This window comes from Dermacentor albipictus, chromosome 1, assembly GCF_038994185.2.
Source record: "Dermacentor albipictus isolate Rhodes 1998 colony chromosome 1, USDA_Dalb.pri_finalv2, whole genome shotgun sequence".
Classification (NCBI taxonomy): domain Eukaryota; kingdom Metazoa; phylum Arthropoda; class Arachnida; order Ixodida; family Ixodidae; genus Dermacentor; species Dermacentor albipictus.
In genome coordinates, this window is record NC_091821.1 from 367,969,261 (window position 1) to 367,992,197 (window position 22,937).

Genomic DNA, 22,937 nt, shown 5'->3' on the forward strand with positions numbered 1-22,937 from the left:
TTGGCTTTGATGAGGAGCCTCCATACCCTGATCCTGTCGACCTTGGGTATGGGTTTCCCATCGGCCGTCTTTAACTGTATCTCATGTCTATAAGTGAGATCTTCCCTGTAGTTGCCTGGTTTGCGACCTCTGCGAGTCGGTCTGTACAGCAACAGCACCGATTTCTCTGCCGAGCAGGTTAGCCCTGTCCCCTCTAGGTATCGTTCGATCGTTTCGACCGCTGTTTGAAGCGTTTGTTCTAGTTGGCCGTCACTTCCGTTTCTCACCCATAGGGTGATATCGTCCGCTTATAAGGTATTATTGAGTCCCTTGATTTCTTGTAGCTTGGCTGGCAGCCCGAGTAGCGCCAGAGTGAATAGCATCGGTGATAATACCGAGCGGCAACAATGCTAGTAGTAGCAATTATTATTGTTGTTTTTTTAGTTTTTATACAGTCATGGAAGTGATTTGTTGCTCTGCGGTAACAGTGGACCATAGACGACATGGTTGAAGTAGGGGAAAAGAAACGAATGCAACCTTTGCGATCGAGCCACTAGAGCACCGAAACCAATAAATAGCGAAGATAACTTCGCTTTCATTGATTTCGGGGTCCTAATGGTACTGCGGCTTCTGTTGCAGAACACGGGTAGCAAAGCAACACAAATCTTCTGCGTTACAAATATTAATGCTTTCTCTATTATCAGCAGATGTAGTACGAAATGAGAGGGCGACAGCGCAGGTTGTATAAACGCAGAAAGTAGTAAATGCGCGCCACATGAGGCTCGCAGACCAGTGACCAGTGATTGGGTGGTAGGGCTTGCACGGAAATTTTTAACGAAAGAGAAAAACAAATGACGCAGATATGTAGACGTATATACTGCAAACGGCTGTGAAATGCTCGTGGACGTGTGTGGCGGTATTTAGTGCTTTTCAGAAATTAATTACTACTGCAGCTCGCAGCAAACGAAAACAGTGTCGGATGACTTTACTTAAAACAGAGGAATGCACAATGGCGGCCAGGAATAAAATCTCTTGCCTGTGTAACTGAAATTTTAAGCATGGTTTCGAGCCACGCTAGTTTGACGAAACACAAGAACGTAGAAGGAAGATATCCAGCAAGCGCTACATCTTCGTGCACTTAAGGCCATGCTCAGTGTAAAACAACTACCCCAACTTTCCGTTCAATTAAACTGAAGTCTTACCTGAGCAGCTAGGCTGCTTTGTATCCCCATCGTTTCTCACTTGAACAAAGGCGCCTCTTCGACTCCTGGAAATAGGTCTAAGTACGTAAGAATTAACGTCGTGTCCATTTTCCTAGATTTCACGCAGCCTACAGACATCCAGAAAATAAGCCCTGGCGAAATTATATCCAAACTACTAAAAGTAGTTTATTGTGTGATTGCCGGCGTATGCAGCGGTAACTATGGCAGCTTACTCTGCAATTTGTTGTTGAAAATGTAAAGTCGGACAACTTGCCAGTCAAGCTAGTGGAACGTTTTTACTCCTTTGCGCTGGCGTAAGCAACATCAGCTGCACCCATGTTAAGCACGTAACCTTGCTGTGGACGGTAAAGCAAAGAGCGGCAGAACCCAAGTCACGATGAGGGTCGACGTTATTGCGATTAGCCGTGACGTAATTCAGCGACGCAATGTATTGCCACCGCGGAGTCGCGTCATGTATGGGGCGCGTACTGCAGCTGGGCTCCTCTCTCACGCTTCCCCCTGGACGCGTTGCGTGGTTCAGTGGCACCGCCGCGTTCAAGCTGAAAATCATTTCATGGGGAATGTTGTCGGCGCAGAATTGAAGTCGGCCAGTGCTCAAAGCATAACTTTTCGTCAGAGACTCTGCGCCGTGAACCAGTTTCGACGAATGAGTACGCAAAGTGTGCAAAGAAAGTTCATGGCTGTTCCAGTTAATAGGAAGTTTGAAAAACACCGTGTGAGAAGTGTTAAATGGAACAGCAATTGCTTTCACGGCTCACTTTGAGTCTGTCTTTATATTTAATGGGGATAGCGACAGCTTCTATAAAGAAGGTTATGATTTAGTGCTGGACGACTTCACTTCCACAATATCGTGACCCTTTTGGCCATAAATAGTCAAATACCAACATTGTTGACTAAAGATCCTATTGCAAATTATAGTGCAATATTGGATGCCTGCAACAACTGTGAAGCTTCCTCAGCGAAAATTGCTTTATCTCAAATCACATATGTCTCTCAATAATAAACAACCCTCTCTCTCTTTCTAACAATCTCAGGCACTCGCCGCAGAAACGCGCGCCGTATATAGTGGGTATGAGCCATAGGTAGCAAGGAGAACAAAAACTGCGACGCCATGGCCGTTCCAGTGCTATATCCAGCTCAAGATGTCGTATCTGGGTCACCCACGTCCCCGGAAAGCCCGAGCGCACCGCCTAGCAGGACTCCGCGAGGGTACTACGTTTCCAACCACTGGGTGAGCTCTCTCGCAGCGTTTGGCGGCGCTTCTTGGCGGCGCTTCTTGGCGGCGCTTCATGGTGACGCTGGCACTGTTACTGCAGTCACCAGGAAATTTTTCCAGTGGCGTTTATTACTCTCAACTTGAACGGCTGCCCAGTGAGCGTTGGCTCTTGGAACTAAGCGGGAGACCAAGGCGTGCATACTTGACGGAGCATACTGATTTGCAGTGCCTGCTTTGTCTGTTTGACTTCGTTTCTGGCGGTGCATTCTGGCTCGTTTTCTTTTATGCGAAGCATATTACGAGAGCTCAACCCAGCTCCTCAGGCGCGGCGGTGTCGCCTTCAATGACCTTTGACCCCATGCCATACCACGTGACACCACGAAAGAGGAGAAACGGGGCTCCAACTCGCGCCGTCGCTCGTGGCGTCGCGCCTGTATATAAGCCGCTGCGCTTGTTTCTAGGTGGCTTTGGCTCAACTCTTGCAAGATGGGCTGGGTGGGAATCGAACCAGGGTCTCCGGAGTGTGAGACGGAGACGCTACCACTGAGCCACGAGTACGATGCTTCAAAGCGGTACAAAAGCGCCTCTAGTGAATGCGGTGTTGCCTTAGAAACGAGCTGTTTCTAAGGCTCAGGCGTGCGTCGCTTGCTCAGGCGCACATTTCGTTGCCGCGCCGAACGCTGCGTTGCTCGACGCTCACCGCGTCCAATGCGGGGCGGGTAGTCGCTGCGCCGTAGCCCATTGTCTTACCCTTGGCGGGTCGACGGGAACGCTATCGTGTTCCACTCTTGAAGACGAATCAGAGTAACGCATGAGTTGCTTCTTCGTCTAGCCGAACCAAATATAGCCAAGCAACAGCAGTTTACCAGGCTAAACAGTGGTTCAACAACTAAAATTAAGGCTAGTATGCTTCGCATCCTGGGCTTAACCTTAGCTAAGCCACAGCCATTTTTTTTTTGTGGAGCACGTTATATGTGAAACGATGTAAAGTGCTTGAGCAGACGGGGACAATAGAGGAGGACACGACACGTGTCTACTGTCCTCGTCTGCTCCAGCGGTTTACGTGCCTATTATGACACACCAGCAAGGCCTAATGGCAGCACTGGTTGAAGACAGGAAGACAGGAAACCAACTTTGCCCCTTGTAACAGTGATGCTTGGGAACACCAGGCAGGCATCACGATTGATCAAATTGAGCATGCCTTTGACGAGCCCATGCGCTGCCATAATCCTCCTCTTGTCCTCGCAACTGCTGAATAGCGCGAAGGAGTGAAGCAAACATAAAAAAAAAATACGCCTCCTTGTCAAGAAGGAAGAAAACGCGCGAAATACGTCCGCAAAATTGGGTTTGCACTCTCGTACAGTCGTGCTGTGTGTGTCGCTTAGAGGACATGCCATTGCTCTTACTACATGTTCTGGTCAATTTCAAAAGGAGCACATTGCAAGCATAATTGATCCATTGCTGCGCTTTCGATCCCGCATTGTGTGCATATATATTGTATACAAGAATATTTGTATGCTCAATGGTTCGACAAGGATTTTGCTGACATTCACTAGGGCACTGCCCCATCGTGAGACGTAGTGAAGTTGCAGGTTCGACCCCGACTATGGTGGCCGCGTTAAATGGCTGGAATGCAAGAACGCTCGTGTACCGTGAATTGGATGTACGTTAATTAACCATAGGTGGTCAAACCCCGCATGCCTTATAATTAGATTGCGATTGCTACTGTATCCCTGAAAGGGATCAACTGAGAATATTATCGCTGGAAACTTGCTTCACCTCGTTCTTTATTGACTCAGCACTATGTAGCACCTTCTCTGCATGATGCGTGTGCTTTGCGCTTCGGTCAGGGTTGTGGTCAACTTTGCTACGTTAGCAGTGCATGGGAGTTTCGCACCATATCTGTCATCTTCACCGCAGCGCCTGTACATTCCAAAGATTGCCACATATCGAGTAATTGTGATGGTGAGCGGATCGTATAGTCTAGCGTGTGTCCTAGTCAATGTTAGCCAAGCTGTTTAACTAAAACAACATGTTACAGAAATGTGCACGATGCAATTATTAGACCCACGGCGTTGGGTCGTCAACGCTCTGACGGCCGAATACCGTAGGGCTTAAATTCGTATCTTGCACCATGTTTTAAAAACATTTTTTATTCGTTTAAGGCATTGGCTAGCTTTAGCCGGCACACACCACAGTGCGTGGAAATTGGAGGTGCTCTTATAAACGTCTGACGTAGTCTGCACGAGCAGGAATGATTACTAAAGTGGTCATAGATGCATAGATCCTTATCTAGCGACCTCGTATAGCATCGAAGTGACGGTGCAAGTAGTAAACCATTGTTGGAGACAAATAATATGTGTCCGAATGAAACTTTGTACACTACAAATTGAATACTTGTACATTCGAATGCCATCTTCAAAAGCGTCTTGCACAAATAGAAGTGATTAACTAGGTGCAGAAATTGCGACCATTTACGCTTGCGATTCTCTGCGATTATTCTGGCGATTCTCAGTGGTAGAGCACCGCACGCGTAGTGTAGATGATGTGGGTTCGGCGCTCACCGGCGGGAAGCTGTGTTTTTCATCTAGTTACGTTTTCCTTTACCTTACTACTTCTAGACGTTAATTAAGGTGACGAATAATTACCCGTATGCGTTACTTGAACTCATATTTTCTTGGATTCACATTGTTGGGAATAATGAAAATGGGTCCATCGGTTGTTTTCGTTTGTATGCATTTTTCTGTGTCATAAGGTAAGCAAACTGTACTCGCGCGCTCTGCTTGTTAAAATGACTACTCGCACGGTTGTGGTGTAGTGGCTTTGACATTGCGCTGCTAAGCTCGAGGGCACGACATGAAGTCATGGTCATGGCAGATGTATTTCGATAGGGGCGTGATGCCGAAAAAAAAAAAATCGCCCCTGTATCATGCATTGGGTGCACGATAAAGATAACCAGGGGGTCAAAATGAATGCGGCACCACGGCACGCCTCACAGCTATGTCGTGGTAAAACATGGTCTGGGGCTAGTTAGTTGGTTCATAGCCTTCAATAGGTGAAGCGCCAATAAATAAATAACTATATATATATATATATATATATATATATATATATATATATATATATATATATATATATATATATATATATATATATATATATATATATATATATATATATAGCCGCCAGCTTGGCATACTGCCTCGTGGAACAGGTACCTTTACAATTATGACATGTTTCGGTTGCATATATGTACAACCACCCACGCATAGGAGACGATGACCGCATGCATTCGTGTTTTGGTCTGCTTTTGGTCTGCCATGAAAAGAGCGTCGCCTCGCAAGCTCATGCCTTGCCTGCGATTACATGGTCTGACTTCTTTCATTGCAAGCACGCCTGTCTCTTCCCGGCAGGGGATACGCATGTACTACCCAAGAACTGGCAGACGTTCCTTAGTGTAAATTTGCCCTACAGGTAACTGTAGTATAGAAGGATACGAAGAAATGTTGAACTGAATGACGATAATTTCGGTCTTCTGTAAGCAGGAAAGGAAAAACTGGGAGGAAAGACCGAACAAGAAGTTGTTTGTTTATTTCACAGGCGCTGTGCTGTTTGGAAATGACTCCTTGTGCGCGAAATAAAATTAAAATGCAGCAATCATTTCCGATTGTATCAACCGCATACTTGAAGCTGCGGGTGGGCCAGACGCAGGTATTTTTTGTTCTATTTCAGGTAGACCCAGGAATGATGTTGTTTATTTGCACATTACCAAATATGTAAAGAAATGAAATACAGTATTTTCGAATTGGATACTTCAATTCGGAACATACGCATTCGATTCGTATTTAAATTCTGAATATTCGCGAAGCTCTTAACGGTGGTGGTATTAAACTGATGTAAAACTGATGAAACTGATGAAACTGAGAATGAGCAGATGTAACCGTCGCTAAATGTAGCGATAGGTATATAGTTAGTGTGTAACGAGGTATACAGCGATAGCTGCAGGTTAGGTTATACATGTAGTATACACACATTACAGGGATACATACATTCCTGCAGCGTGTGTGTATACGTATTGAGTTTAGAGAGAGAGAGAGAGCGTGCGAGTGTAGGTTTATACAAAAGAGCGTGAGAGTGTAGGTAGCTCCAACAAGTGGTTATTATGATATATTTCGGTTGCCATATTTACTAAACTTAGCAGACTGATGGAACACAATGGAAATATATGAGTTCCGCAACGTGTCCTGTTGGAGTCTAATGCCTCACTTGTGATGAAACGTAACCTTTGAACAAGCGCATACTTGTTGTATGACATATATCCTGGCGCAACCTATCACCCCTTACAAACTTGCTCGCTGTCTCCTTGCCTCCATTTATTACTTGTTTACTAGCAATTTGGCTGTTTTTGACGTCGATACTTATTAATTAAGTGTTAAATAACATCGTAATAAATAATAATTGATCACGTTTGCCGTGTTTATTTACGAACACCGTGAGCCCCGCGCTCCTGGCAATATTGTCTTCAGGAATTCATTCAGCGATATTTCATTAGTAATAATACCTGATAAAACATTACAGAATTCGTAATTAATGTTGTGCCAAATGTCAATTTTGCAGCTATGAGAAGAACTTGGAGTACACTTACGTAACGTCACTGTGGTATGAAAAGTGCGATACTGTGGTCTACGAGAGTTGGTCTGCGTTGTTAATTTTTCCTTTTCTCTTGCTTCCAGCGAGGCGCTTCATCGCGCACACATGCGAAGACCAACATAAAGGTACGCGTCGGTGCAGATTTTATTAAAATGGCATTAGCACTTGAACGCGAACGGCAAGTGTACTTTTGGGTACAGACTCGCGCCTGGCTGAATGTTTTCATAACCACCATGATGACCCAGCAACCCCTAGAAATGAAGTAAGAGTAAAATAATATATAACATGAAACTGGTCACAGGCAGAAGTGATGTCGTTGGTTATATTCTATGCTGAAAATCTTTGTCGCTCAGTTACAATTTGATTCGATGTGATGCTCGTGCGGCGTCGACACACCTGCACGCCAACGCAACCAGTGCGAGCAGCGCCACTGGACACGTTTGGACGCAGGCAGCATTGAACGAGAACGCGTTCTACCTGGACGCCGGAAATCGACGCAGTCAGGCCAGAATGAGCTGTGCGCTTTCGTCGGCAGGCGCACTAGAGTGTATGGTGTTCTATATACTAGGCTCTGCTCAGGACATTTTCAACATTTTACATTTTGTCTTAATTGCCATCTTATCACTTCTGATTGGTCTAGAAGCTGCCATACGGTCTCTCTGATTGACTCACAATGCCAACGAGAAATAATTCGACAATACGCCTCACAGTGCCCGTAATATTCCGCGGACGACCATTTACGCATGCACCGCGTTTGCTCGGCAACAGCACGGGCCGCCGAAGAAGTTGTAGTCAGTAGCACCAGACGGGCATTGTCTTCTTTAAAACATTGGTTCTCGTTGTGTCCTTTGTTTCAAGTGTACCTTGCTCATTGTGAGACCACCACGCATGCAGATCAAAAGCCCGTTGCTGTCGCCCGAGGAACAGTCTGATCTGTCTGTGCCAAGCCTAGGAGGAAGCCCCATGATGTCGCCTCATCTCATGCAGACACAGTCGCCAGTGGAAATAGTGTCGCCACAGGGTTCGCGAGTGGGATATAGCTTCGACAGCGACGAGGTAGGTGGTATATGGATAGCTGCCGTCTGCTTTACTAGGGACACTAGAGAAAAACATTAACTTGAGCTCTTTTAGGAAGCTACGCTTCTGAATTAGCGAAAAATCCTATATCTTTGCTAGCGAGAAAAATATGATAAACGAAAGACGGCATAGCGACCTGCTTCGAAGTTCCCGGACCTGCTCGCCGTAACGCTATGAGTTTTCATGGCGTTTGCTTAGGCTTAGATAATTTTTTTGTCAATAAAGATGATTGACATTGTATTCCAAGCGGGCCAAAGGGAAAGTTTTGGAAGTTTCTAGTTCACTTATGGCGTCAGAATGGCCAAAACATGAAAAAAAAGGTGCTTTGAAATTCATGACGTCGCGCTGTAGCGTAACAGTGTTAGGGTTACGACGCGAAATTGAGAAAAAGAAGAAGTTTGGCATTCCGTTTCTATATTAGTAATCCTCCCTTTACCACAATATTCCCAAAAATATAGTTGTAGAAGAATGCCTTAGCAGACTAAACGAGTCGAGCGTTTCCCTTGGGCGTTTACTTAAAATTGAAAACTTTGTCGCTCGGGAAATCGTACCGTGCGACATGATTTACGCCTCGAATAAGACTTTTGTGCAATAAGACTTTTGCGAACGCGCCTAATCGCTGCTAGTTGCACTGGTTCCGCTTGTCCATGCTCACGTGGGCTAATAGTTTTGACGTCAGGCTTTTGTGCTGCACGTCTTGTGTTCCAATCCTGCCGTCGGGTAATTTTAATATTGTTTATATTATTAACGATAACGGAGTACTTCCTTGACAATAATCAGTTTGCAAGGTCGCAAAACCATTGAAATCCAGAAGGGTGAAGTTTAGGCAAATCAATGTAGTTACCATCAAACTGTGGTGGCCGAGCCGCCCTGCTTGCAGCTGCCGCAGACACTAGCACCCCAGTTCCCAGTAATAATTGTAAGAAACTGCATGTTGGGAGCAACCTCGATGTGTAAAAAATTTTCTGGGAGATAAGGATCTCCGCGGACGATTACTGAACATGGAAAACCGAGCGCATTGCGACTCTCAAAAAGCCGGAGAAGTATTGCGAGTAGCCTTTACTAAAGAACAAAATATAACACAGACACAGTTACTGCGGGAAATGTAACGTTTGGTAAGGCAGTGCATTGAGAGCGCATATGCGGGAATCAGAAAATAAGGGAAATTTTACATGCACAGCCGTTCCTATGCGGTCGTCACAATAAGCACCACCTGTGATGCTAAAATGAAAATGCAAGTTTTTCTCTGTTGAAGAAGGCCTCTACTCTTCAGCGCTTTCGCGAGATGTGCTCAGTTCACGGCGGTGTTAGTGAATTTTGGTTGGTTATTGTGTAATGTAAATACTGGTTGAATTCGTAGCAGAGGCACGCATGGCAGAAGCTTGTCATATGGTGACTACCTTCCATCGTATACCCGATGCGATCTCGACCGGCTACCTATCGCAGTCGAGTGTCGCAGCACCGTACGAAACTACTTTATATCTAAAGCATAAGGATCTTCTTGGCAAAACTCTGTCACAGTCAATATGAGGAAATCTAGGCACGGTACAGAATGCAGAAATAGGGGTACAATCAGTAAATGTACAAAGTAAAATAATCGTGACATCAGTAGTTAATTTCAAATGATGCCCACACTACACGGAACTGAATAACGAAACATTAGAAGGATGGCAGTCATGACACAGCTTTTGCATATCAGTTCAACACGTGTCAATGTTATACATTAAATATACAATACGCAACCATTAACGCAATTCTGCAATTCTGGAATGTCCGTATTTAGGAAAACATTCATGTAATGGAAAGCCAAAGCGAACGCGCGTAACTACACGATTAATTGTAAAGTGTTTTTTCTTTTTTCTTTCTTTATCTTTTTCCTTTTCTTCTGTTTGTGTGCGTGCAGCAGCTGGTTGAACATTTGAATACATGTCTTGCAGTCTGTATATCGTGTCTTGTATTGTATCCGTAGGACACTATAGTGTATGTGCATATTTCTTTTGTATCTGGCTGTCTTGTGTGAACGTAAATGTAACATCCCTCCCTGTTATGACCCTCAACTGATGGTTGACAGCATTTCTAAATAAATAAATTAGTATGGGCATCAGATCAGCGAGAAAAGACTTTCCATAATATGTACGTGTTCGTGGTGTCGGTGTCCGCTGGGGACGAACGACATAACGTGATGAAGTATCGTGTGGAGGCGTGTAGGCACGTTCTATTTACGTATGTAAAGCAGCAGTTTGCATTTTGTAATTTGCTCGCCCGGCTTCTGAGTCAAGCCGCTCGCATCGGGTTCACGTTTACGAAACAGAGCCACGGGCATCACCAACGCGGCCGTCCCTGGTGGCAGGTGCTGTGGATACTGCTCTCGGTAGCGTTCATCACGCTGCTCATCCCGCTGCTCGTGTTTCTACTGCCGTACACACGCATGGGCCACCGGCCACCCAACGTGGACGTCACCAGAGTGTTCAGCAAGGTTAACCTCACTTCCAGCCCGTGGCCCGCCACGCAGGTGAGGCGCACGGGCGCGCGCAGCTCACGGCTCAGCGCGAGAGCACACCCCGCAAGAACGTCTACGCCGCGGGCTCTGGTGGGAACCGCAGGGCGCCGACTCCACGGAATGCGTTTCGGACGCGCTTGGTGCGCGGCGTCGTCGCGTTCGTTGCTGCAGCCGCGCGACACGTCCGTCTGCGTTGTGAGTCGGGGCTAAATGGAAGATGCGCGAAACACTGGAAGTATGCCTTCCCCCAATATTCGGTTGCAAGCAAGCATATTCGCAAGCGGCGTGGATGCAGAATAAAGGTGACAGGTGGTGGTAACAATCAACGGCACCAGCTTGTGCGCTGCTGCACCTTACTATGCAGCTTTTACTAGGTACTTCTACAGGGCGACGTCCGCCATCGTGTGTGGGTCATACAGGATGTGCGTGCAAGCGCACGTGTCGAATTTCGCATATATCCTTTTGCGTTACGAAGCGGCAGTGGTTTGCTCCTAGATTTTGTTGCCCCGATTACGATGTCGCCCGGCGCAATATAAACACGCCAATAATGCTCCGAAAGTGCGTCGGAAGTGCGTACCAAGTATAGTTGACGTTTAAGGGGAACGCCGAATCATGTCCTTCAATATGTAGATCGTTGTCTAATTCTCACTGGAGTCGTGAGCGGGCGCGAGCACCTGCTCAGGAGTACCGGGTTTGGTGGCAAAACCTCCCCTTCACTCTATGCATACCAACGAACAACAGAGTAGCGACGAGATATGTTTCGCGCGAGGGTAGCAATATCGGGCATGCTCCGCCGCCGCCACTGATCGGGAGCACAAAGCAGTGCTTCCTTTCCTTCTCTTTGTCGCCATAACATTGGCGGGGGCATACTGTGTACTCGCGCAGAAAGAAAAATGGCCGCGGCACCACACGTCCCCGTTTGCGCAGTGACGCACTACAATGGGATGAATCATTCAGAAAGATAGAGAGACAGTGAAGGCGGCAAATGTCGATTCTTTCGTTCTCTTTGCAGGGAAGAGAAGATATTCAGCTATTCCAGAGCGGTACGCTTCTGTAGTGTTAAATTGGTCGGTCTTACCAGGACTCTCTTTAGGCAGTTGGGGGATCACGTAGTCCTTCCGTCCTACTGGGCTTGCCTTTGTTTAATAATCGGTGCGTGAACGCGAGGTGCGTTTTTCGCTATTGGAACGCGTTGCGCTCGTAAACACACAGAGTGTGACAGTGTCAAAGTCGGCATGTTGTATTTTAGACGGCGCGCTAACTGCCTTTCACGCACGGCGAAGACGTCGCGCTTGTGCGCGGTGTTTCAGCTCGTCGTTGGTTTTTGACACGGCAGTAGTCACTTCACTCTAAGAATTGCTTACAACCTTCGGGGCTTATCTTGTCGCGAAACAATGTTCATCATTCATCTTGAGGGCCTTCCTTTTCTTTCACGCTGCGCGCCCAGTACTTTCAGGTGACGATCGCCATTGCTCGTGTGAGCGCCCCATAGCAGTCTTGACATAGGAAAGTATAGAGAATGCAGTGTGTTACAGGAAATGCATGCAATATAGATGAGGGTCATTGTTTGTGGACGAGTCCGAAAAGGGTGGGAACTTTTTCGCAGAGCGTTGCAGATGTAAACGTGCTCACATTTCATATTCCTGCGATTGAGCTGTAACCGCTGACAATGCAATGAGTCCCAACACCTCAGATTTCGGTCAATGTGTCATATATATATGTATTGAATGTAGTTAAATTGCTTAAGCGTGGCTAGGGCGTGCTGACGCGAGTGCACGTAGTGGCATTAATTACGACCTTTGTTATTCAGTAGCGCCATCGGCCATGATGACACTCCGGGAAAACATACATGTCCGTTTCTGCAAGTTTCATTTGCGTTGGCATGATGATCAGCAGGAAGATGCTTTGCATTGCTTGGTCCGTAGGCGATAATGTGAGCGCAGAATGTGCACATGTCAGATATCCCCTGTAACTAAGTCTACAGTGAATACTTTTTTTCGGTTTACTACAGTCAAGCGGTTTTTCTGTGTGTTTTGGAATTAAACTGTCGATTAAATTCAAGCAATGGTACAGTCAAACTCGATTTTGAAAACACAGGTTCTTTCGAGAATTCACGCAGAGTCTTTTTCAAAGCGCAACAAATAAAGCTTCACGCTCGGAGTGGTTAAGTGATCCTCTTTAACGTTCGCTGAAGCTTCAGTAGGCTTTATATCGCTCATTGTCTTCCACCGCAAACGCGACTGCCTTGGCCAAAAGTCGAACTTGCGAGTTAGGGTACAGCAGCACAACGTCATGGGTGCTGGGGCGCTGAGAGACCGTGGTGGGTGCCTTCTACGTCCCACGCATTGCAAAAAACGTCGGAAATCGTCGGGGCGAGTTTTTGGGCTCCTCGCTCCATGCTTGTCATAAATCTAACAATACGCCAGGGAACTTGGCCGCATGCGCATCACTTTCGTTGGCACGTACGTTCTGTGGCGTAAAAGTGAGCTATCTGCAAATGACCAAATATACAGGGTGATTTAGTTAACCAGCGCCAAGCCTTAAAAAAAGAGCTACCTGTGCTTTACGAGAATGCAAACAAATTAATATTGTCCGGTGTCCTTTTGAGCAACTCTTAGCATTTATTTTGAATAAGGGCTCAGGTCATTAATAAACAATAATTTGTAATCAACCATAAAATATTATTTAGACGCCAAATATTTAATGGAGAAGCTGCAGAGGCCTCTTGACAAATATACTAATAATTTCTTTCCGTGGTAAGAGCTGGTGTGGTGTTAATTTTTCCCGGCTGCAAGCAAGTGAGCAGGACTTGAAAAGAAAAAAAGCACGACGCTTACGCGCACCAATATTCGTGCCCTCAAACATGCTACTAACGAATGCACGCCGACCGAAGGCATGTACAGGCCTTAAGAAACGGAGATGGATTGAACACAATGGTCGTGATGTCTGTTGAAAGAATGAAGCAAATGGAGACCGATAAAAAGTGATAAATAATGCACGGCAACTGTTGAACCTCTGTCAATGTTCTTGCTGGTGACAGACGGCGTAAGGTCGAGGAGGTTTTGGTGACGGATGGCAATGCATCGAGCACGACGGGTGTGGCCATCGACTGTCACTTTTGCTTGAAGCCAACTCATGCCGTCTGTCTGTGTGCAGCATCGGGGATTAGTTGCTATCACGTTTGAGCTCGCTAACGTGGCTCCGTGCAAGTACGTAGCCCACGCGGTTCTTTTTCACATCTCTTGCACTTTCTTTGCAGCCTGGAAGAAGGAGAATACCTTCAAGGAAATGAATACTTTGAATATTTATCAATAGGCCTCTACGACTTCTCTATTGAACACTTAACCTTTAACGCAATTCTTGAAAAGTTCGCTAATTTTCGGCAATTGAAGATTTAAGCTCATATTAAAAAATACTTTGTTTCTAAGGAGGACTGATCAATAGTAAGCTGGCTGCCTTGCCGAACACACACGTGGAACGATTAAAGGCGTACTGAGACAATATTTTCTTGTCTTCATTGCTTCTGCTGTAGCTCAAGCTCTGGCACCTCTAAACCCCAGAAAATGATACTGTGAGGGCCCTTAGAACCCTAAATATTTAATTATATTAGCATTTCTACCATGCTGAGACATCATAACGTAGTATGTCGTCACGTGAGAGCAGGACATTGGGACTTTGTTTACATTCGCTTCGGCGCGCTCGGTCGTCCCCTATGCAGTTAGACTGGCCCTCTCAATGAACAGCAGCATACGAGGCGACATAGCTTACCGGAGTGAGTGCCACAACGTCGCAATGTCATGCTCCCACGTGACCCCATACTTAGTGGTATCGTCATAAAATACTATCCTCATTCGTAACGAAACCAAAACTGGCTCTAGAAAAGCTATTGTATTAAATTAGTCGTGGTGGTTTGAAGCTTGTTACAATTTTTTCTAAGGTTTAGATGTCCATGAACTTTATTTACCGCAACGAGACGAATAGTCATATATATCGCGTCAGTGCGAGAGTTGCAGAGTGGATCCCGCCATCTCATTCCAATACCATTAAGGTGAGTGCAAATCCCCGTAATTCCTCTCCTTACAACTGCTGTGAATGGTGAGAATTGGACCATTACCACTCCTGGAGTGGCCAAGCTGGTCCATTCTAAGCCTGCAATTCCAGTAGCTGAATACCTTTCTGCATAATTGCTTACTACTGGCGGCGTCACGCCTAACGAGAAAAATATTTTTGAAGTCCTAACAACATGAGATATGTGTGTTACCTACTGTTTTTTTTTCGTGCTAACGTAAACACGGCTTTGTGGCCTCTGTTTTTTCTTGAGGGCGTTCTTGCCTGTAAGCTAACAAGTTATTAATCATTCGCTTCAAGTGAAGTGCAAAATAAATTTACACCGTGTCCGCCGTAGTGGGATAATGTACTTATTTGAGGAAAAAAAGCAGACCCGAGGCAAGCAAAATTAAGATGGCGTTCTGCGAGGAAAGTGCTGTTGTCGCTGTAATGAGCTCAGAGGTGGAGGGATCGCTGAAGTCAGCTGCCTTTGTCTCGCATTTACTGGCATATAAATTGGCTCCATTTTCCAGCGCATCTTTCTGACCCCCTGTTATCATGAATTCTGGATACTTGAGTGTGTGTGGGAAAAAAAAGAAGAAAAAAAAACAAACATGGTGCGCGCTTTCCAAATCACCGTGGATTCGCGCACGCAGTGTGCCAACACTTGCAACGCGGGCATTTTGGACCTGCATCCCTTTGTAGCGGTGCGTCAATTTCGGAAACAGAATAGAATACGAATACGAGTCGAGTGCTATGGGCGAATAGAATAGAGTTCAAAATAATTTTCGAATGGTTTTCCAATATTGAGCAGAATGTTTTCACGGTTCACATGAAAAAAATTTCACGTTATAGCGCGGTCAAACGCATTTGTAACAAAGTGTTCGGGACCACCGAAATACTTCATTATAGAGGTCACTTTGTTGTAGAGGTCGCACGCCGTACCGCTTACAATACCTTACCGTACCGCTTACCGATTGAGCAGGTGCGTTCAATAAAAGAAAACCTTTCCAGAGAGACTTAGAAAAATAAGTCGCTGAACATTTTTTTGTGCAAGATTGGTCAAACAGAATGCGCTACCGCTGCTAACCCTATTGAATCGAGGTTAACAACATGCCCAGCGCTGAAACGTAGGAGCTACGCAGCTATGTTAAGCTGCGGGTTTACGAATGATGCTACACCTCCCTTGCCATCAAAATTTAGGCTTCGTTTATGCTGGATGCGCAAGACGCACTAAATTCCACCGACCAGCATGATTTGGCTAAGCAACAACAATTTCTACCGTCAGCATAAGCTCATCTGCTTTGTCCGTGTGCGCAGCGTGATAAGGAGGCACTTCCAAGTTTCCAAATTTCCATATTGTAATAAAGTTTATTCACTCACTCTATACTTTTAAAGTAATTAGTTATAAACGTAATAAGGCTTTGTTGATTATTCAGTTATGGTATTTTGGTTTGTGGTGCAAATATTATCTGCAAGGATTAGGATTGTGCTTTAAAAAATATGTTTGTCAGTCTAAAGGAGAACGCTTGGGAAGGTTGTTTGCACTAGGACTCTTGCAAAGATTTTTCGACATTGTCGCTGTTTTATCTTTCCGCAAAGATGACAACGCCGGGCTTACCGAGGGAAACCTATGACCCTGAAGAGAACTTCCTCCTGCCGCCGGGCGAGACCAAGGAACAGTTCTGCACCAGGAAGATTGGGCCAGAGTTAGGCCCTCCACGACCCCATTACCCGCTGCCAGCGATGCCGCCTTACGCTACGAGCCCGAACGATATACAGTTGCGGCCAGTAATCTGCGTCTTGAACGCTAAGTGAGCATTCATTGGTGGCGCTATATGGTACAGCACTGGCTCATTCACCACGCGGGCGGGCATGCCTTCACATGCCTGTCATTTCAATCGGCCAAAAACTAAACAAGGTGGACTGAATTGCAATTGTGGCATTTCGCGGTATTATACTGTGGCGTCATTGTCTCCCGTCCACCTGCCCGCGCACTGTTCATACCACTGTGCATTGATATTGAAGCAGCGCACTTACATCTGACACGTGCACGAACACACAGAAAGGACATACACAAATACTGCAACTACTGCATTGTTGGTCAAAGACCCGCCTCTTTGTAGTGTCCTTCGAGAAGCGCACGTGATCTGACCGCAGTGAGGCGTCAACGAGGGACAGAGTAAAACATACACAAAAAAAAGATGACATTTTTCTCTTGGATTTCCCGTCTAGGAATAATCGAAGTGCAAGATAGCGGCGGGCATTGTCAGACGGTAACACCGCGGAGCAACTGGTACACCTGTCTTTCCATTTATCAATTTCGATTGCTTCATGAATTGCTCTTGTTTTTTTTTTTTCGTATATTTCTTGTGCACAACGTTGCGTTCCTTGTGTGCATGTCCTTTCTGTGTGTGCGTGTACGTGTGAGATGTCATGGCCCACCGACTAACCCATCTATGCCTTTTAAACTGCACACTATAATCGCCGAATTTTACTGTTCGAGTCGCCGTCACGTATTCCTCCAGCTACACAGCGTGCGTTCCGCGGTCTATGCCGTTGCGAAAGAATCCGGCTGGCGTTTCACAAGATCGGACAGGAGTTCACGTTGACGCCGAATACGGCTACGTGTTTACGAGCTTTCTGCCCGAAAACAACTGTACTATAGCGTGGAATCACCTCCCACAGTCAGCCACACCCGCAGCTGATACATCCGTTTCTAATTTATTTAAAACTAATATATTTGGGAGGTATGACTGTATTATGCTTTTTGTGCAGTTTATCGCAAGTACCTGATTACTTTTTATAGGTAGTACTGCTATAACATTTATTGTCCTATTATGCCATTGTATATCATTGCTAATGCATACCATCTTACTTTGGATTCTGCTTTTTGTTATTTACCTCTAGCGTCTGTAATGTGTAATCCCTAATAGCACAATTTCTTAAATAAATAAATAAATAAATAAATAAATAAATAAATAAATAAATAAATAAATAAATAAATAAATAAATAAGGGGTCACGCTATCACGAGTGCTGCTCGTGGAGGTGCGCAGAATGCCTGATGGCCGCTCGGGCACTCGCAGATATCAACGCTTCGAGGAGGTGTACCTGCGCCACTATCTGCCGCTAGACTACTGCTCTTCGATCGTCGTGTACAGCTACGCGGTGCACGGGACCTCCGGCAAGATCTCGTACAAGTCCCTGAGCGTCGGAATCTACGCGCGCACACTGTGGACCTTGAAGAACAGCGGCCGACTCAAGCACCGCACGAATAACATTACCGTGTACTTCACCGTCGGGGGAGAGCGCGAGGACAGCGCCAACTTTTCGTTGGTCGCCGCAAACGATTTCCTTCTGCAAACCTTCGCGACATTTGCGGCTCATCAGGTTCGCCCCGGCGTAGAATGGGAGGTAAGCTTTTCACTGACATCGTATTCCGGGCGTTTAAACGAAATCGTACGAAAAATAAAAAGTAAAGAACAACAAAAGAATAATTATTGACATGTAAGAGAGTGGGCTGGTAGCTGTACTCTGGTTATTGTTTTGACGACTGCTGCGCTTTTGAACGAGGCCACCGCAATTCTTGTGCCGGGTCTCCGCGCTGACTGCGCAGCCTACGCGAGCGGCTGGAAGCGTGCAGTGTGCGAGCTGTGGCCCTGCTTTTTTTGCTGCTATCGCGCTTATCGACACATCATTGATGGATGTTACGTGATGGGGTCAGTGAGCATGCATTGCAGTTGGTCCCCTGAGTTACTAAGCAAGGCAATATCGTCAGCGAATCGCAAGTTACTAAGGTATTCTCCATTAACTTTTAACCCCATTTCTTCCCAATCCAGGTCTCTGAATACCTCCTGTAAACACGCTGTGAATAGCATTGGAGAGATCGTATCTCCCTGCCTGACGCCTTTCTTTATTGGGATTTTGTTGCTTTCTTTATGGAGGACTACGGTGGCTGTGGAGCCGCTATAGATATCTTTCAGTATTTTTACATACGGCTCGTCTACACCCTGATTCCGTAATGCCTGCATGACTGCTGAGGTTTCGACAGAATCAAATGCTTTCTCGTAATTAATGAAAGCTATATATAAGGGTTGGTTATATTCCGCACATTTCTCTATAACCTGATTGATAGTGTGAATATGGTCTATTGTTGAGTAGCCTTTACGGAATCCTGCCTGGTCCTTTGGTTGACAGAAGTCTAAGGTGTTCCTGATTCTATTTGCGATTACCTTAGTAAATACTTTGTAGGCAACAGACAGCAAGCTTATCGGTCTATAATTTTTCAAGTCTTTGGCGTCCCCTTTCTTATGGATTAGGATTATGTTAGCGTTTTTCCAAGATTCCGGTACGCTCGACGTTATGAGGCATTGCGTATACAGGGTGGCCAGTTTCTCTAGAACAATCTGCCCACCATCCTTCAACAAATCTGCTGTTACCTGATCCTCCCCAGCTGCCTTCCCCCTTTGCATATCTCCCAATGCTTTCTTTACTTCTTCCGGCGTTACCTGTGGGATTTCGAATTCGTCTAGACTATTTTCTCTTCCATAATTGTCGTGGGTGCCACTGGTATTGTATAAATCTCTATACAACTCCTCAGCCACTTGAACTATCTCATCCATATTAGTAATGATATTGCCGGCTTTGTCTCTTAACGCATACATCTGATTCTTGCCAATTCCCAGTTTCTTCTTCACTGTTTTTAGGCTTCGTCCGTTCCTGAGAGCATGTTCAATTCTATCCATATTATACTTCCTTATGTCAGCTGTCTTACGCTTGTTGATTAACTTCGAAAGTTCTGCCAGTTCTATTCTAGCTGTAGGGTTAGAGGCTTTCATACATTGGCGTTTCTTGATCAGATCTTTCGTCTCTTGGGATAGTTTACTGGAATCCTGCCTAACGGAGTTGCCACCGACTCCCATTGCACACTCCTTAATGATGCCCACAAGATTGTCGTTCATTGCTTCAACACTACGGTCCTCTTCTTGAGTTAAAGCCGAATACCTGTTCTGTAGCTTGATCTGGAATTCCTCTATTTTCCCTCTTACCGCTAACTCATTGATCGGCTTCTTATGTACCAGTTTCTTCCGTTCCCTTCTCAGGTCTAGGCTAATTCGAGTTCTTACCATCCTGTGGTCACTGCAGCGCACCTTGCCGAGCACGTCTACATCTTGTATGATGCCAGGGTTAGCGCAGAGTATGAAGTCTATTTCATTTCTAGTCTCGCCGTTCGGGCTCCTCCACGTCCACTTTCGGCTATCCCGCTTGCGGAAGAAGGTATTCATTATCCTCATATTATTCTGTTCCGCAAACTCTACTAATAACTCTCCCCTGATATTCCTAGTGCCTATGCCATATTCCCCCACGGCCTTGTCTCCAGCCTGCTTCTTGCCTACCTTGGCATTAAAGTCGCCCATTAGTATAGTGTATTTAGTTTTCACTCTACCCATCGCCGATTCCACGTCTTCATAGAAGCTTTCGACTTCCTGGTCATCATGACTGGATGTAGGGGCGTAGGCCTGCACAATTTTCATTTTGTACCTCTTATTAGGTTCCCCACAAAAAGAGCTGCCACCCTCTCGTTAATGCTATAGAATTCCTGTATGTTACCAGCTATATTCTTATTAATCAGGAATCCGACGCCTAGTTCTCTTCTCTCCGCTAAGCCCCGGTAGCACAGGACGTGCCCGCTTTTTAGCACTGTATATGCTTCTTTTGGCCTCCTAACTTCACTGAGCCCTATGATATCCCATTTACTGCCCTCTAATTCCTCCAATAGCACTGCTAGACTCGCCTCACTAGATAACGTTCTAGCGTTAAACGTTGCCAGGTTCATATTCCAATGGCGGCCTGTCCGGAGCAGCAGGTTGCCATTATCCCTCAAGAGAAAAGTGTATAATAGCTGTGTCTTACCAGTACTCACCTACGGGGCAGAAACCTGGAGGCTTACGAAAAGGGTTCTACTCAAATTGAGGACGACGCAACGAGCTATGGAAAGAAGAATGATAGGTGTAACGTTAAGGGATAAGAAAAGAGCAGATTGGGTGAGGGAACAAACGCGAGTTAATGACATCTTAGTTGAAATCAAGAAAAAGAAATGGGCATGGGCAGGACATGTAATGAGGAGGGAAGATAACCGATGGTCATTAAGGGTTACGGACTGGATTCCAAGGGAAGGGAAGCGTAGCAGGGGGCGGCAGAAAGTTAGGTGGGCGGATGAGATTAAGAAGTTTGCAGGGACGGCATGGCCACAATTAGTACATGACCAGGGTTGTTGGAGAAATATGGGAGAGGCCTTTGCCCTGCAGTGGGCGTGACCAGGCTGATGATGATGACGTGATGGGGCATCGCGTTCTCGTGACAGTGAAGAACGAGACACTGCGATAGGCCTGACTCCGAAGACTAGCTCTTTATTGGGGGAACTTGCGTTCAGAAAAAAGCGAGTAACGCTCAAGCTCGACGAAAGAGGGAGCCACACTTGTCGGACGTACAAATCTGATCTGCGGGTCACGCGCGTCGGCTATTCTTGCGTGATTCGGCGGAGATTTCGGCACCATCGCTGGCTGTCGGGTGCGTTCCAGAATGTGGTGACAACATTATTCGAGTCCCGCGTGAGACTGATCACACAAGCTTCGGCGACAGCATGTACGACTGCAGCTAGAATCGGCGACAGGAGTCCAGAAGGTTTCGGTACAACCAGGCGCGTCTTGCGTCGTGCGATAACTTTTATGGAAAAACTAATTCCGCGAGATTCAGCAAGATGGAGGAAGCAGCACGAAAGCTATACGTGAAACTCGAAAAAGAAGGGCTGTCACTGGATGAAGGCGACGACGCGCCGGCGAGTTTACGTGGGTTGGCTTTCAGCTTGACCAGTGTTTGGGGCATTTGTAGTTTCTGCCTATTTTATTGTCACGCAATAATATTAACGAGCATTGCTTGGCGACAAATCGTCTGTAATAACTAGTGCGTGCATATAATTTTTTATCCTATATGGGTGGTCTTCGGTTGCCATCACATTTAGTGCCATCGGTACTTTCTTTTTTTTCCTCGTGAACAATGTGGTCTTAGTTGCCCTTGTGGACTTGTACATTTAAATGTTTTACGCGTGCGCGGTGATGGTGTGTTCATCAGTTTCTGTAATTGCTCTTGCATCCTCTATTCTTTGAGTGTGTCGGTATGGTTACTAATGTTACCATCGTTCTTTATTTACTAACTCCTCCACCTCCTCCTACTACTGCTGTTACTGCTAATACTACTAATACTGCTTCTAACTACTACTACTACTACTGCTACTAATGCTACTACTACAACTATTACTGCTACTTCTACTAGTGCTGCTGCCGCTACTGCTACTACTAGTATTGCTACTACTAGTACTTGTACTAGTAGTAGAGGTAAAGTATTAAGCAGTAAGTAGTGATTTTTCTGCTTCTTGGTGTCCTCAGTTACTACGAACAACTTTGGAGTTGCACCGTGCTTCGGGTTACGTGTGAGATAGACCATTTCACATTCCTGCTTATCACAGCGAACACACGACTGTTCATAAAATACAACGATTGCACAATATTTATTTTGTTGATCTCAATATTTTTTAGTCGTTGTTTATACATTAGTTTCTATTTGCCCTAGTTTTCCTGTCTTCTTTTTTCTAATGTACATTTACCTTGCATTTTGTTGAATAGTTCATAATTAATATTTGTGTTCTCATTTGAACTTGTTTGTTTTTTTCTTTTTATTTTGCCAAAATGTTCTCTGCCTGTTTGTCCCTGCGTCATTTCGCTCGTTTTCTTATGTCCTCTTGTAGTTGTCTTTAACTTGTTAGTTGTCTTTAACTTGAATAGTGCCGTATGTACCCATACGGCACTATTCAGACCTGGGCATTCGTCCTAGGCTCGTGAAATCGACAGTTGATCGATTCATTGATTGATGTATTGTTTTGTTGATTCATTACCCCTATTATTTCCCGCAGGGAATAAATGTGGACTGGAACTATCCCGGAGACCAATGCAGCCATCTCGTCTCTACCGAGAACCTTTTCTTTCGCCTGCTAACCAAGCTTAACGACGCTGGTGTGCGCCTCATTGTCACCGTCCCGCCAGTGAAGTCGCGGCTCAGTCGCTACAGCCTCGACAAAAGGGTCAGCGCAGTCGACTACGTCATCATCAAGACGCACACGCACACGGCGCCCCCATCATTGCGCAATGTCGTCAGGTGCAGCGACGACCAGAGAGCAGCGGCAGACG

General features: G+C 45.7%; 1 protein-coding gene across 2 annotated transcripts in view; it reads left to right on the plus strand.

Moving 5' to 3' along the window:
- The first annotated feature begins 2,256 nt into the window (after nucleotides 1–2,256).
- LOC135904095 (uncharacterized) overlaps nucleotides 2,257–22,937 on the plus strand; it is a 37,953-nt gene continuing 17,272 nt past the window's right edge. For both annotated transcript variants that reach the window (XM_065434698.2, XM_065434696.2), the window contains exons 1-7: nucleotides 2,257–2,433; nucleotides 7,152–7,193; nucleotides 7,963–8,124; nucleotides 10,457–10,657; nucleotides 16,295–16,506; nucleotides 17,781–18,108; nucleotides 22,664–22,937. The exon at nucleotides 22,664–22,937 is cut by the window's right edge and continues 65 nt beyond it. In XM_065434698.2, the coding sequence (XP_065290770.2) occupies nucleotides 2,314–2,433; nucleotides 7,152–7,193; nucleotides 7,963–8,124; nucleotides 10,457–10,657; nucleotides 16,295–16,506; nucleotides 17,781–18,108; nucleotides 22,664–22,937 (1,339 nt within the window). In that variant the 5' untranslated portion in view covers nucleotides 2,257–2,313. The remainder of the gene's footprint in view (nucleotides 2,434–7,151; nucleotides 7,194–7,962; nucleotides 8,125–10,456; nucleotides 10,658–16,294; nucleotides 16,507–17,780; nucleotides 18,109–22,663) is intronic.